The sequence below is a fragment of the Pisolithus orientalis genome (assembly GCF_024613125.1).
Source record: "Pisolithus orientalis strain OTSU chromosome Unknown F5J12scaffold_14, whole genome shotgun sequence".
NCBI lineage: Eukaryota > Fungi > Basidiomycota > Agaricomycetes > Boletales > Pisolithaceae > Pisolithus > Pisolithus orientalis.
The window spans coordinates 799171-812403 of NW_026260795.1; the positions used below are offsets into that span (position 1 = coordinate 799171).

The 13233-nt window shown below is 53.9% G+C and overlaps 4 protein-coding genes across 4 annotated transcripts; 1 reads left to right on the forward strand and 3 right to left on the reverse strand.

Moving 5' to 3' along the window:
- Positions 1–669: 669 nt before the first annotated feature.
- F5J12DRAFT_832433 (acyltransferase ChoActase/COT/CPT) lies at positions 670–3213 on the reverse strand. Its single transcript, XM_051745776.1, has 9 exons — positions 2838–3213; positions 2764–2788; positions 2555–2711; positions 2325–2501; positions 2176–2263; positions 1977–2126; positions 1217–1919; positions 981–1163; positions 670–920 (listed from the first exon to the last, which is right to left on the reverse strand). Exons 1-9 carry the CDS (start codon positions 3189–3191, stop codon positions 784–786), a joined length of 1974 nt encoding a protein of 657 aa, XP_051600060.1. The 5' UTR covers positions 3192–3213; the 3' UTR covers positions 670–783.
- An 80-nt stretch (positions 3214–3293) lies between these two features.
- On the forward strand, positions 3294–8643 carry F5J12DRAFT_832435 (uncharacterized protein). Its single transcript, XM_051745777.1, has 10 exons — positions 3294–3880; positions 3931–4110; positions 4132–4167; positions 4189–4286; positions 4323–6063; positions 6111–6179; positions 6242–6295; positions 6457–7157; positions 7246–7565; positions 7668–8643. Exons 1-10 carry the CDS (start codon positions 3325–3327, stop codon positions 8443–8445), a joined length of 4533 nt encoding a protein of 1510 aa, XP_051600061.1. The 5' UTR covers positions 3294–3324; the 3' UTR covers positions 8446–8643.
- F5J12DRAFT_832440 (uncharacterized protein) lies at positions 8644–9964 on the reverse strand. Its single transcript, XM_051745778.1, has 2 exons — positions 8973–9964; positions 8644–8910 (listed from the first exon to the last, which is right to left on the reverse strand). The coding sequence occupies exons 1-2, from the start codon at positions 9951–9953 to the stop codon at positions 8887–8889; spliced, it is 1005 nt and encodes a 334-aa protein (XP_051600062.1). The 5' UTR covers positions 9954–9964; the 3' UTR covers positions 8644–8886.
- A 1024-nt stretch (positions 9965–10988) lies between these two features.
- Positions 10989–12564, reverse strand: F5J12DRAFT_104818 (uncharacterized protein). The gene is made up of 2 exons (XM_051737973.1): positions 12235–12564; positions 10989–12165 (listed from the first exon to the last, which is right to left on the reverse strand). The coding sequence occupies exons 1-2, from the start codon at positions 12313–12315 to the stop codon at positions 11143–11145; spliced, it is 1104 nt and encodes a 367-aa protein (XP_051600063.1). The 5' UTR covers positions 12316–12564; the 3' UTR covers positions 10989–11142.
- Positions 12565–13233: the final 669 nt, after the last annotated feature.

Below are 13233 nucleotides of genomic sequence, written 5' to 3' on the forward strand. Positions count from 1 at the left end.
GAAAGTGACCGTCATCAACTCGCCTAGTGTAGAACTGACTCTGGCACGCTGTGCACTCGACTCTGAGGTTCTTGCGTGCTGTATCATGGCTACCGCCGCGTCGGGCTACACATTTGTGATCGGCACGATAATGGGGTCGTTCTCAGTCGCGTTCACGCCGACCTACACTTCAACGGTTAGCAATAATACAAATCAAGAGGAGGACGAGTGTCAAGGTGAGACGGGGAAATTGTTTGGAGTATTGAGTGTATTGCAAGCTTTGCGGTGAGTCTCCCTCTCTCGCTCTCTTCCGTTCGATCCGTTTCCGGGAGATAAAGATGGCCGATCAGATGTTATGTGAAACGTTTCAGTACTAGGCAGGAGATAATAGGCCCCGCCGTATCCGGCTTCGTGTATTTCGCGTACCGTTGCGCTGGGATTCCCACAAGCCATATTCGTCGTGACGGCAATCGGATTTATGATCGCGTCTGTACTGGTACCCGTGTTTCCTGGGAATCCCCGAGATTCAGTTACTCAGCATGCCGAACCTGGTGAGAATATATAATGGATAAGCTACGACGGACGGGATTGTTGCGGAGATGTCATCGAAAGGAGAGAAACAGCGCTATATACTTCGTTTGACGGAGTCCGTTTCATAACTTATTTCCTCTGGGGTGATAGACGTATGTACCTTAATAGTATTAATATGTACATACCCCAATGATGTTGTAAACGTTCGTATGCTATCAAATATTGATATTTGATGGGCCGTGATGGTGGCCCGCAGCAACCCGCAGCTCTCGCTCAGAGCATCGCTTTACCCACAGGTAAATCTGCTTCCGCGAATAACTGGTATACGTCTTGCGCAGCCCGTTCGATCTCATTTGCAAATTCGGTATTGGGCATCTCCGCACGTGAGGTGATGGTAAACTGGAGGAAATCTGTCATGTTGTGAGTGAGTATGAAGGAGGAAAGGAATTCGATGAGACGAGGAGACGCACCATCGAACCCTGTCACGTAGGCCACACCGAAGCCTTCGGGCACGACAGCGCCCCAACCGTACTCCTTGAATCGGCCGCTGAAGATTGCGCTTGTGCTTAACGTCCACCGGGAGCCACGAACGTAGAGAGGGTCACTGTAGAGCTCTGGAAGGGGAGTCGAGGGAGGGAGGGAAAGTTTCAGTCCTGGGGGTGATGAGAAAACGATGTGGGCGAATCGAACATGCACGCAAACCTACCCAGCATGTGCCGATCGACACCTTCTCCCATTCCCGCTTCCGTAGCTACCACTCCGTGTCTTGTTACAGCCTTCTTGAACAGGTTCAACCTCTGTTGTTTGTCCAATGTCGGGTCTTCCATCGAGCGGACCCAATCGACGGCCTCGTTCGTCACCACACGGATAGTTTCCGTCCTACCCTTAAAAAATCGCCGCGTAGACGCAGCTTCGTATGCGCCCACGGGCCACGGAGTGACCTTGCTACCCTTTTGGGCAGCCGCCAGACGTGAATATGCCAGCTGGATCACGAGTTGTGCCCATCCGTCCGGTCCGACACCGAATGCCTTGATCGCGCGCTTGCCGTATTTCGTGCGGACGAATGAGAGGGCCTGTGCCGATGCGAGGGCATGCAGCTGGTCTTTGGCGGAGGAAATGGACGTCTGGATGGTTGGGATCTTTGATAAGTCGAAATCCAGTGGTACAGGTTCCGGTAACGCTTGGGGTGCACGGAACGTAGGGGGGACGAGTCCGAAGTCCGAGTTTGGGTCCGCCAGCCATGTCAGGATGTCGGTGCACATCCGAGCGGTAGGCGTTCCATCCATGACGCTGTGTTCGCCCAGAAGTCCGGCCACACCGTTGTCAAAAATAACGAATTGGACTGGTTTGTCGACGTAGCGAGATTCGAGGGCGCGAGAAATGTGCGGTGGGGTTTTACTTGAGGTGGGCTAGAACAGGAACAACTGAGTTGCGGCACGGTGTAAGGGGAAAGAGGAATGCTTTACTCCGATGACGCCATGCCAGAGTGCTCTCGACACGTCCACTTCGTTCTTGGGGGGAGGGTATGAGTCGTCTAGGGAGACGACGAATGCGGACGAATGGATGGTACGGAGGTGCTCGGCGTTGAGTGGAACCGATGCAAGGAGGGAAAAGTCCTGACGACGTTAGTTTGTATGGTTTCTGTAAACAGAAGGGGGAGAGTACCTTTGCCCATGTGTCTCTATCACTGGCTGTCAAAGCCCCTACTGCAGGATATTCTGTGGTGCTGTAATTGTAGATGTGCTGGAACTGCCTGCCACACGGGATCGTCGTTTGATGGCGTGGACGAGGATAGGACGGGGAAAAACGCGTACTTTATGAGTTCAGCCATGCCTAACACGTTTCCCTCTACCTCTGCCTTGAGTTTCCAGAATCTATTTTTGCGGATGACGACGACGTGACCAAGATCCGTGTCTGGGTTTGGACTACCTGCATAGGATACAGAGTAGTCCGCGGGGATGGCGGGGATGCGGCAGCAATCGAACATCCATCTGTAATGTATGATATGAGCGGTGTGGCAGTGGACGGGATGGATGTTACGTACCTGTATGTGTCCATACAGAGGGGGTTGTCGCGAGTACCGTCTGGGGACACTTGTCCAGCGCGGAGCCTCTGTCTGAAGAGCATAGCGAAACGGGTGATCGCCGCTGCGCGTGCCGCGGGTGTTTGGGGAAGATGCACGGGTTGTGGATCAAAACCGTCTTAAGGAAGCAAGGATGAGTGTGGGATACGTATCGGGGTGTGTGAACCTACAGTAGTATGAGACGTATACCACGACCTATGTCGTCATGAGATAAGAAGCAAGACGAGAGGGGCAATAAACGTACAGGGTCGCGGTAAGCGAGGTAGGAATAGTCGTCCCACCATTCCTCGAGCCAGTGCACGGAGTCCTGCTGTCTCTGCTCTAGTTTTTTCTGCAAGAGCGGAGCTAGTCCGTTCCCGAAGTCGTCTATTTTCCTGACAGCGGTGCGGTACTCGTCGTCAGAGCGAGCGAGTGGTCTGAGGGATGTCTTTAGACGATCGAGTGTCCTTGCGAGGGGTGGAACGGGGAGACGCGGGAGGGAGTTCTGCTGGCCGGCAAAGTTGGGAATCTGTGGTGCGAGCGACTTCCAGTTGTTTGGACGCAACACAGACGTCGACGACGACATGGCGCGACGATGCAAGGCGAGCAGAGGTTTCATGGAGGTATAATCACAAGCAAAAGGCAGGGGAGATGACATAAGCAAGCGAGGCGAGGTGATAAGACAGGGGGGTGGATCTCGATCTGACCACGTGGGTGACCCTATTATTACATATGGATCTCCGATCTACACGATGGCCCAGTGGACTCGCCCGCCTTTTCTCTCTCCTCCGCCAGCCAGCATGGAAGTCTCTCGTCTGCTGCAGGACTCGCCCTCGCAGCACAGAAAGAGACCACCAAACCAGCCACCCACCGAAGGAAGCAGCACCAGCGACTCGACCCAGCCCCACTACACTCCCCACCAGCCAGCCCCATCGTCGTCGCCGTATGCATTCCCATTCAACAACACCCCACACCGCATCAACCCACGTCCTCCTCATCCACCCCAGCAGCAGCAGCAGCAGCAGCAGCAACAGCAGCAGGTCCCCATCGCATCGCCCATCGACTCTCTGTCTGGCCCTGCAATGGCCAGTCTCCAGCACCCGTCCCCATCTCACGTGCACTCCCCCGGTCCCTGGGGTCCTCCTCCTCTGGTTCCGCGTCAACAGGGGTCCACACCCAATCTGGGGCCTTGTTCGTCTCACCAACCACCTCCCTCCCAGCACGTCAAACCGGCTATGCCCGGGACAGCCAGCAGGGCCCTCCAAGACTCTCAGACACCCAGCACCCGTCCCAGCCCAGCCAACTCTGGTACGATTATCTTATCTCCTCGTCTTTGCACAGCGCTAATCGCAGTGCAGCCGCCCACTCTCCCCCCACGAGACCTGTCCCTCCAGGCACTCTCATCTCCTCTTCAGGCACCCTCATCCTTGACAAGCGCATCGCTGACGAAAAGGCCCGCCTACAGGGGAACCCAAATGGCCCAGCTGGCCACAAGCAACGAGACCAGCAAGACATGGAGCTCATCCGCCAAGTCGCACGTGATCGCGACCGCGAACGAGACAGGCCTCACTACCCTCCCCCTCCACCCACAGTCGGTCCAGGCGTCGCACCCCCAGGACTCGATCGCCCTGTCTCATCCCCCCATGACCGCCCCTTAGCGTCTCCTCACGACCGTCCTATTCCATCTCCTCTTGAAAGAGAGCGTGCCCAACATGTACATAGGATGTCGCCTCTCGCACGGCCCATGCAGGGCCCCAGCGGTGCGCCAACGAGAACGGGAATGCAACACTCCCCACCCGGTTCAGGTGGCCAGAGAATGCCTATGCCGCCTCTACCTCACGAACGAGAACGTCTCCCACATGACCGCGCACCGCCACCGCCACCACACGACCGTGAACGTCCTCATCACTTGTCACACAACCATAATACACACTCCCATCCACCACCACCCCATCCCCATTCACACGGAATCGGTCCCCACAGCCAACATCGGCCAACTGTCACTGGCCCAAGCATCTTACCAGGTCAAGGCCAATTCCTCGCTCACCCACCCCCGGAATGGGACAGGGAGAAGGACCGCGAAGAACGCGAGAGAGAATACGCCTTCCATCCCGACATGATCCGTGACAGACAGCGGCAACGCGAGTGGGAGAGGGAGCGAGAGAGAGATATGATGGCTGGCCCAGGCGTAGGTCCCTGTCTTCCCCCGCCTCAAAGCCAGCGAGAACGCGAGATGATGGACATGGCTCGCCGCGAACGGGAACGTGAATTGGCTTTCAGGGATCGTGAGGGAGCTCCCCGAGAGCGCGATCGTGACCAACGCACTCATTCCCGCGTGCCCTCTCCCCACTCCCACCCCCATCCGCACGTTAACCCACACATACCCGGCCCACAGCCTCCTCATTCACACGGCTACCCTCCACACGGACATTCGCTTGGCGCACCCCTCAGATCAGGTGGCGTCAGTGGTCCAGGAATGCCCCCCTCTAACCCTCCGGCGGGGGGACCTAGTGCCGGTCCTCGGGACGTGCCCTTGGGCATCGGAGTAGGTCCTGGCGTTTCACCCTACGCGTCGTCCCATTCACACGACCTTACCCGCGAGCGCGAAAGCCAATTTGCACGTGAGAGAGAACGAGAAAGAGACTTTCCTCCGATCGGCGGCCTCGCTGAACGCGACCAGCTCCTCCGGGAACGCGAACGAGAGAGAGAACGCGAGTATCGTGACCGGCTTGCGTTTGCAGATCGTGCAGACTGGGAAAGGGCTGAGCGAATGGAGAGGGAGAGAATCGAACGTGTCGAGAGAGACAGAGAGCGAGAGCGAGAGAGGGCCGATAGGGAGAGGACCGGAATGGGAGGTATGCCCATGGGTGTACCCCCTCATCCTGAAAGACAACCCCCTCGCGACCGTGTGGATCGAGACCAACACCGGGAACAGCGCACAATGGCAGTCCACCGAGAACGCGAACGTGATCGAGCACTGTACGAACAGCGAGAACACGAGCGTATGGCGTTCGAGCGTGATCTGCACATGCAGCAACGCGAACAGGAGAGAGAAAGGGAACATGCCGCGTTGGAGCGCGAGCGAAACAGAATGATTGTGGTACCCGTGCCTGCTTTGGATAGGGAAGGTGAACGAGAAAGAGAACGCGAACGCGAACGCATCGGGGACCCGTCACCGTACGATCGCGAACGGGACAAGTTGCCACTGGACCGTGAACACGATCGGCATTTTTTCATGGACCCCCACAACAGGCTCGAAATGATGGATCGACAGCGTGACAAGGAGAGGGAACACGTGGAGGTGATGGAACGCGAGCGCGAACGTGATAGAGAACAAAGGGAACGAGGGAAAGACAGAGCCATTCCAGCAGACCACGATCGCGATGGCCCTGGCCCCGGCGTGGGGATGACGACCACTACGGGGGGAAACGACAAAATAGACAAACAGCCTGAGCCTGTGCCGGATGCGATGAACGTCGACCGTCCTCCAAGTTCCTACGGACCGCGACCGGCTCGACGTGGTCCGAGCGTGACCGAGAACGTGAACGCTTGGAGCTGCGCGACCGCCTGGAACTACTTGAACGCGAGCATATTGAGCTCCTCGAACGTGATCGCCTTAGGCACACTCGACATAGTCGACCGTGAGCGGACTCGAGATGATTGAACGAGAGCGGTTCGAGATCATCGAGCGCGAACGTCTAGAGATGCTTGAGCGTATGCCGAGTGCCTGCCGAGCTGGCCAAGGTACGGAAGGAGAGAGAGAAGAGACCTTTCGTGAACCTGGGCGTGTATGTGTGGCCGCGGACACCTTTCCCGTATTATTTCCCCGAACACATCCCCTCGCCTGTCGTCGATGCGGAGTCCGGATCAATCCTCAACTTCAGCAGCGGCCGTTCGAGCTTCCGTCTCCACCGAGCTGAGACTGACCGTTATTATCCCGCCTGTGTTCCTCCCGGCGTGCCGGCCACCAAAGTTCAGATTGTGGGGTGGTGGTTTACCTCCCCCTCCCCCGTTTCTACCCTCGACAGCGATATCACCCTTATCAAGACGGCGTGTCTACACGGACGACTCAAACGTGATCGAGTGCGCCGTACATGCAGGACTGCTTACGTGGAGTGGTGTCGCACGCGCCAAGCGGGAGGGGCGGGCCGTCCGCGTGGTTCTTGCGCTCGTACCCACGCTCTCGTCTGCATCTGGTGCAGTACGTGGACCTGCTGGGAATGACGGCAATGGGAATGGTGGTGTCAACGGCGCTGGTATCGGTATCAACGGACAAGCCAATGGGACAGCCAGTGCACCTCGTACGCGTACATCCACCCCAATGCCACCCGTACCATCCACGTCGGATACCTCGAGCGAACCTGCGCAGCAACCCGTGTATGCAGGCGGAGTATGGGCCAGCCGGTTCATCGGTGGGTGGGGCGAAGTGTTCTACGGCGATCCAAGTGCTGGACGGGGCGACCAAGCCGCGCAAATGTCGAGTTTTGAGGAAGCTGAGGATGATGGACGGGGGTGTGTTAGTTGTGGATGGGGATGGGGACACGATGGAAGTGCGTTTGAGGTGATTAGTGTCGAGGTTGTGGAGGTGCGTAGTTTCGTTTCCTCACGCCCCCTTGTTATCACCTTGTCACATTATATTGACGATGATCTTGACGACGAATTAAAAAATACAGAAGGGAGCACATGTTGCCCCTGGACTCGGGAGACGTAATAGGGACCAACGACTCGCCGAGTACGCACAACGACGCGCGGATGTGCTCGGTTTACCACCAGCAGCAGTCCGCCCTGTATCTCCTCCCTTCTCTGACACGACGAACATGACGAATTCTACACGCAATAAGCGCCGGAGACTCGATATCGACGCCTTTGACGAGATGAAGAAGGAGAGGGGAGCAGCGGAGTCGGCTGTACTCGCAGACGAGGTGCGCAAGATGGAAGTGAGGACTGTCTTGTTCGGCATCGCTGATTCGCGGACGGGAAAGATGGGGTCTGGGTACGTCGCGGCCCGGCAGCCAAGAAACATATTGGCGTCGTGGGATTTCACAGTAAATGACTGATTGATTGCTGTTTTTCCCCTTTTTTTCCCTTTCCGCAGGTATAAATATGACCCTTTGGTATTGCAATGTGCCCTCTTCCCGCACCTTCATAGTACGTCAATCGTTGGACCCCCTCGGAAACGATGGAAGCCGTCGGTGGTAGCTGACAAGACCGATGGCGATACGAATAAAACGTCTGCGGGCGTTGCCGTTGTGCTTGAGTGCACAAAACAGGCTTATCTCGTTACTTGTGTTGGCGAGGAAGACGGTTCACGGAAATACGCCTTATCAGTGCTTGAACCGGCCGATGAGAAAGAAAAGAAGCAGGGTGAGAGTACTGCCGATGCCAGCGATGACCTTACAACGGAAACTCGCACCGCCACACCACCTTCTGCAGCAGCAGTAAAACCGACATCCCCAACATCCCTGACAGAAAAATCAACGACTCCCGACGCCCCTGAAAATCCCCCATCGTCAGGCACGAGCACTTCTACTCCTACTTCGGGTAGTGAGACGGCAGAGGGCTGTCCCCCCGTTTCATCTCCTACGCCACGACCGCAACAGCAACCGAAGCGGAAGCCTGGAGTTACTTCTTCCTCGGATGAAGCAACCAAACCAACAGTTTCTCTTCACGCTCTCCACCCAAACCTCGTCGAGACAAATTTTTTGTTTGAAAAAGACGCTGTCATCGTTAAGCTACCTCCGAAACCGAAGGACAAGGACAAAAATAATACCACCGGGGACGAGACGATAATAACGGCGGATGATAATGATGATGGCGGTGACGACGGTGAACTGAAAATTATGGTACTGAGATGGAGATGGTTCCATGAATGATTCCACTGCTGCCTATTACTAATGATCATACATATTGATTTCGCCGTTTGCTTTTGATATTTTGGTGTTATCTTAGCTTTGCCTTATGCTATTTTCCATGGGTGATGTCCAGTAGACTACATACTCACAGGGTGGTGTGCATACTGTCATCTGTTTTTGTACTGAATAAACTCGCAGGAACGGCACAAGTTGCTCAAAGAGCGGACATACATACAACATGCAGTGCATGTAATATGGTGATACAAGATCGAAAAGGCGGCGTTTTGTAGGAGTCAACATGAAATTCATACGTACGGAGGAGTAACTACATCTGAACAACCATGGAAATTACATACACATTTACACGACAAACGGTGATTGTGCTGGCAAGCGAAGATCTTTTTCCAAATACTAAAGTGTCAGGATGACATTCACCATGACACTTCAGCATTTGCACATAGGCTAGTAGGTGAAGTGAAGTTCGACCTGCAATCCAATGTTATCGCATCTGCCCCAAAACACAGGCTCAGCATATGTGAGGAACTTACTTCCGAAACAAGCTCTTCCACTTTCTTCGCAAACAGGTCGGCAAATTGCTTCATCACAGTAGCTATGTCGGGAGAGCAAGATTGACAATTACGTCGCCTGACCTGTTCGATATTCTTTTCGGCTGCCTGGTACACGGTCTGGGCACACGGTTTCTCCTTTAGGGTCTGGAAAGTAGCTTCCATAAACTCCTCCCACCATACGAGATGCTTCTGGCCAAACAGCTTGATCGTGTTTGACTTAGGGCAACCACAGGTGCGACCCGGGGTTTCACCAAAAATCCACGGAGCTGCTACGCGACTCTGATAATGACCTTCGATCCATGAAAAGCTGAGCTGCAATTTCTGCACGGCCTTCCCGCACTTTTGATGGTAAGCCCACAAGGCGAGAAGATCAGTGGAACTAATCATCTCGATCTCCTCAAACCAATCTGGAACGAGGGATGTCCTCAGAGAATACTTTGCAGAGAGGATAGTCTCTTCCCGCATGCGAGCTTGGCGCGCCATGGCAAAACAACGCAGTGGGTTAGCCTCCAGAATAGTGGGGTTAAAGAGGGCCTTTCGGATAGTGTTTTCGACTTCATCAAGAGAATACTTTTGCGCCGCCTCCAGCACTTTGATCACGTCCCTGAAGTGGTTAAGGGGAGGATTCTCGGTCAGAGTGCAGGGGTAACAGAAGCGGAGGAGTGCATCTAAAGTCCTGCTGTCCTCTGAGACGGGAAGCACAGGCAATCCGTCCTTCGTCTCAGTATCCGCAGACTTCTCTTCTTCGGATGGCTGAGGAAGGTCGAAGAGGGTCTCGAAGAACGAAGAAGACAATGAAAGGAAAAGCCTGAATACACGGAAATCGACGTTGTCCGACGAGCGCAGGATCACGTCTGCTTTACCATGGTTGAAGGGTGGCGAGGCGTAGACAGGGGTAGGCATGCCTTCACGGGTAGGCTGCTGACCGTTATCGTTAATCCACGACACGAAATCCGACATTACGCTAAAAGAGGGTACTCACGAACCGGTTTGGAGAAATGTGTGCCTTAGAGGGGGGTAGTCAAAACTGTTTGTCTCGAAGCCTAGGAGATAAGGTTTTGGTATCGTGAAAACGATAGAAATTACCATGACGAGGGTAAACTTGCCTGGCGTAGTGGACGAGGTGGAAAAAACTTGTGGTCTTCGCTCTGCGTACTGAACAATGGGTGAGTCGAACTGCGTAGCCGCTCACCCTCCATGTAATTAAATCTTTGGCTAATCTTTGGCCCTGTTTTTCAGTCCTGGAGTCCATGCGTTCTATTACGCCGTGAGTCAACCCTATTAGGGACCTACAACGACCCCCAAAAAGAATTGGACGTCAGCGACAAGGTGAGATCAGCGTGACCTCGGGGGTACCGCGGCACCGGTTCCTGGGGTAGACATGGCTGAATGGTCTAGAAGCAGCCATCCGGGGATATCGTGCGATGCATTGCTCTACGAATGCTCGTCTTGGTCTGCTGTGGTCCACACGCACGCACGGCCATGTGATATGTAGTATTTGCGTTGCCGCGAAATGAGGGAAACACAACCACTCCCGCCGTGCTGCAAGGAATCCTGGAACACTTTCTCTGTAAATGTCCTGGCGGGGTAACTTGTGAGTCAACTTGCGACGGCGCAGACCCACCGAAGCAGTGATAGCGCTTACTAATAGCTCGTAGTACTGTTGATTTCGCCTTAAGTCGGTGTTTCTCGGGAGAGTTTTTATGAAGTTACCTTTGCTCTGCACGGTCACCGCATCATGTCTCGAGAAGTTAGGTCCTCAAGAATAAGATTAAACCTGTCAACAGTTCCCCGTGAATCATGTTGTATCGGCAGTTCTAACGATTGAGATCGCGAGACACAACGCCGTGGGCTTGTAAGTACTCAGCAAAGTGTCGTGGCACAACTTGAATGGTTCGCTGAGTATGCAGAGGGTGCGCGGAGTCCAGATCATCATTGTGCAAAGGCTTTGGTGATATGGTTGGTCATCTTGCCGAACCTCGGTATGTGGTACGTTTATAGTACCTCCGGAATAAACCCGCAAGAATGGCACAAACTGTTTGAAAAGCGGACGTACAACATACAGCTATGTATGTAATATGGTGATACAAGGTTGAAGCCCCAGTCATTTGTAAGAGTCATCCAGAAATTTATACGAAGGGAGGAGGAACTAGTAGGTCAAGTTGAGCTCGACCTGCAGACCGACATTACTTTCACATATGGCAGTAGTCTCTTGGGGGGATGGGGAACTTACCTCCGAAACCAGCTCTTCCACTTTCCTTGCAAACAGGTCGGCAAATTGATTCATCACAGTGGCTATATCGGGAGTGCAAGATTGGCAGTTACGCCGCCTGACTTCCCCGATTGTCTTTTCGACCGACTTGTGCACGGTGCGGGCGCATGGTTTCTCCTTCAGAGTTCGGAAGGTAGCTTCCATAAACTCTTCCCACCATACGAGATGCTTCTGGCCAAACAACTTTATCGTGTTTGCCCTCGGACAACCGCACAAGCGACCCGGAGTTTCACCAAAAATCCATGGAACCGCTGCACGGCTCTGGTAATGCTCTTCAATCCACGAGAAACCCAGTTGCAGTTTCTGCACAGCCCATCCACACTTCTGATGATAGGCCAACAAGGCGAGGAGATCGGTGGCAGTAATCATCTCGATCTCTTCGAACCAATTTGGAACGAGGGATATCCTCAGAGAATACCTGGCAGCCAGAGTAGTCTCTTCCCGCAGGCGAGCTTTGCGTGCGATGGCAAAACAACGCAAGGAGTTCAGCTCTAGAATAGTAGGGTTGAAAAGGGCCTTCCGGATGGTGTTCTCGACTTCATCAAGAGCATACTTTTGTGCCGCCTCCAGTACTTTGATCACGTCTCTGAAGTGGTTGAGAGGAGGATTCTCGGACAGCGTGCAGGGGTAACAAAAGCGGAGGAGTGCATCTAAAGTCCTGCTGTCCTCTGAGACTGGAAGCACAGGCAATCCATCTTTCGTCTCAGTGTCCGCAGGATGCTCTGCTTCGGATGGCTGAGGGAGATCGAACAGAGTCTCGAAGAATGGAGACGACAATGAAAGGAAGAGTTTGAATACACGAAAATCGACGTTGTCCGACGAGCGCAATATCACGTCCGCCTTGCTGTGGTTGAAGGGTGACGAGGCGTAGACTGGGGCAGGCATGCCTTCTGCTGACCGCTATCGCCAATCCATGCCGAGAAAGTAGTGTGAAAAATATGGATATCACAAAGACAAAGATAAACGTGCCTGGAGTAGCAAACGAGGTGGGACAAACCAGCGGTCTTCGTTCTGTGTACTGAACTGGGGCGAGTTGCAGTGGCTGCTCATCTTGTATGATTTTAAACCTTTGGCTCTCTTCCACAATTCTTGCGGTCTATTACATCGTGAGTTCAGTACTTATAACAACCCTTGGGAGGCTTCGCCGTCAGCGTCAAGATAAGATTAGCTGCGGCACCAGAGTGGCTGCAGCGTTGCATGTGGTATGTATTGAATGACACGATACCTTGAGGCGAGGCCGAATGGTCCAATCGATGCTCAGGGCTCAATGGACGCAGTGCGTGCGTCCGCCCGAGGGAATCTCAGGGAGCAATTTTTTTACGTCTTGATCGGCCGTGGTCTACAAACCTACGGCAGCGTGATGCGCAGCATTTGGGTTGCTGAGAGATGAACGAAACACGACCGTCGCACTTGTTGTAGTGGTGTTTTCGGCTGCGAATCCTTGAATAATTCACTTTGAATGTCCTGCCGGGATGAGTTGCGATGGTGCGGACAATGAAGTCACCTCGAGTGTGCACGGTCAGAGCCGGGCCGGAGTAATAAATGACGGCTAAGTGTGTAACCATGTTGTACGGGCAACTCCAATGATTGAGACCGGGAGAGGCAGCATAACACAGTGGTTTGCTGAAAACGCCGCGGATAGTCGATATCGCACAAAAGATGAAGGTTCATTAGATAAAGTCAACTTCAACGATTGGGTGATACGGCAACACGCCATCTTCCTGAACCTCTTACTTCGATAGAACGTCCTCCTTGAAGAATGACTGATCAGGACCTGCCTCGGGCAATGGTCGACATGCACTTCCGTCGGACTTGAGTGCACAGTTGAAGGAACTTTCTTCAGAAATGGAATAGAAGAGACGCACAGCAGCACCGGCACCATTGTCATTGTCGGAATAGGCGGAATACCGTGATAGACCTTCCGAAGCCAACTGACGATAAAACAGGTATCAACGGCTCGGAAATCTC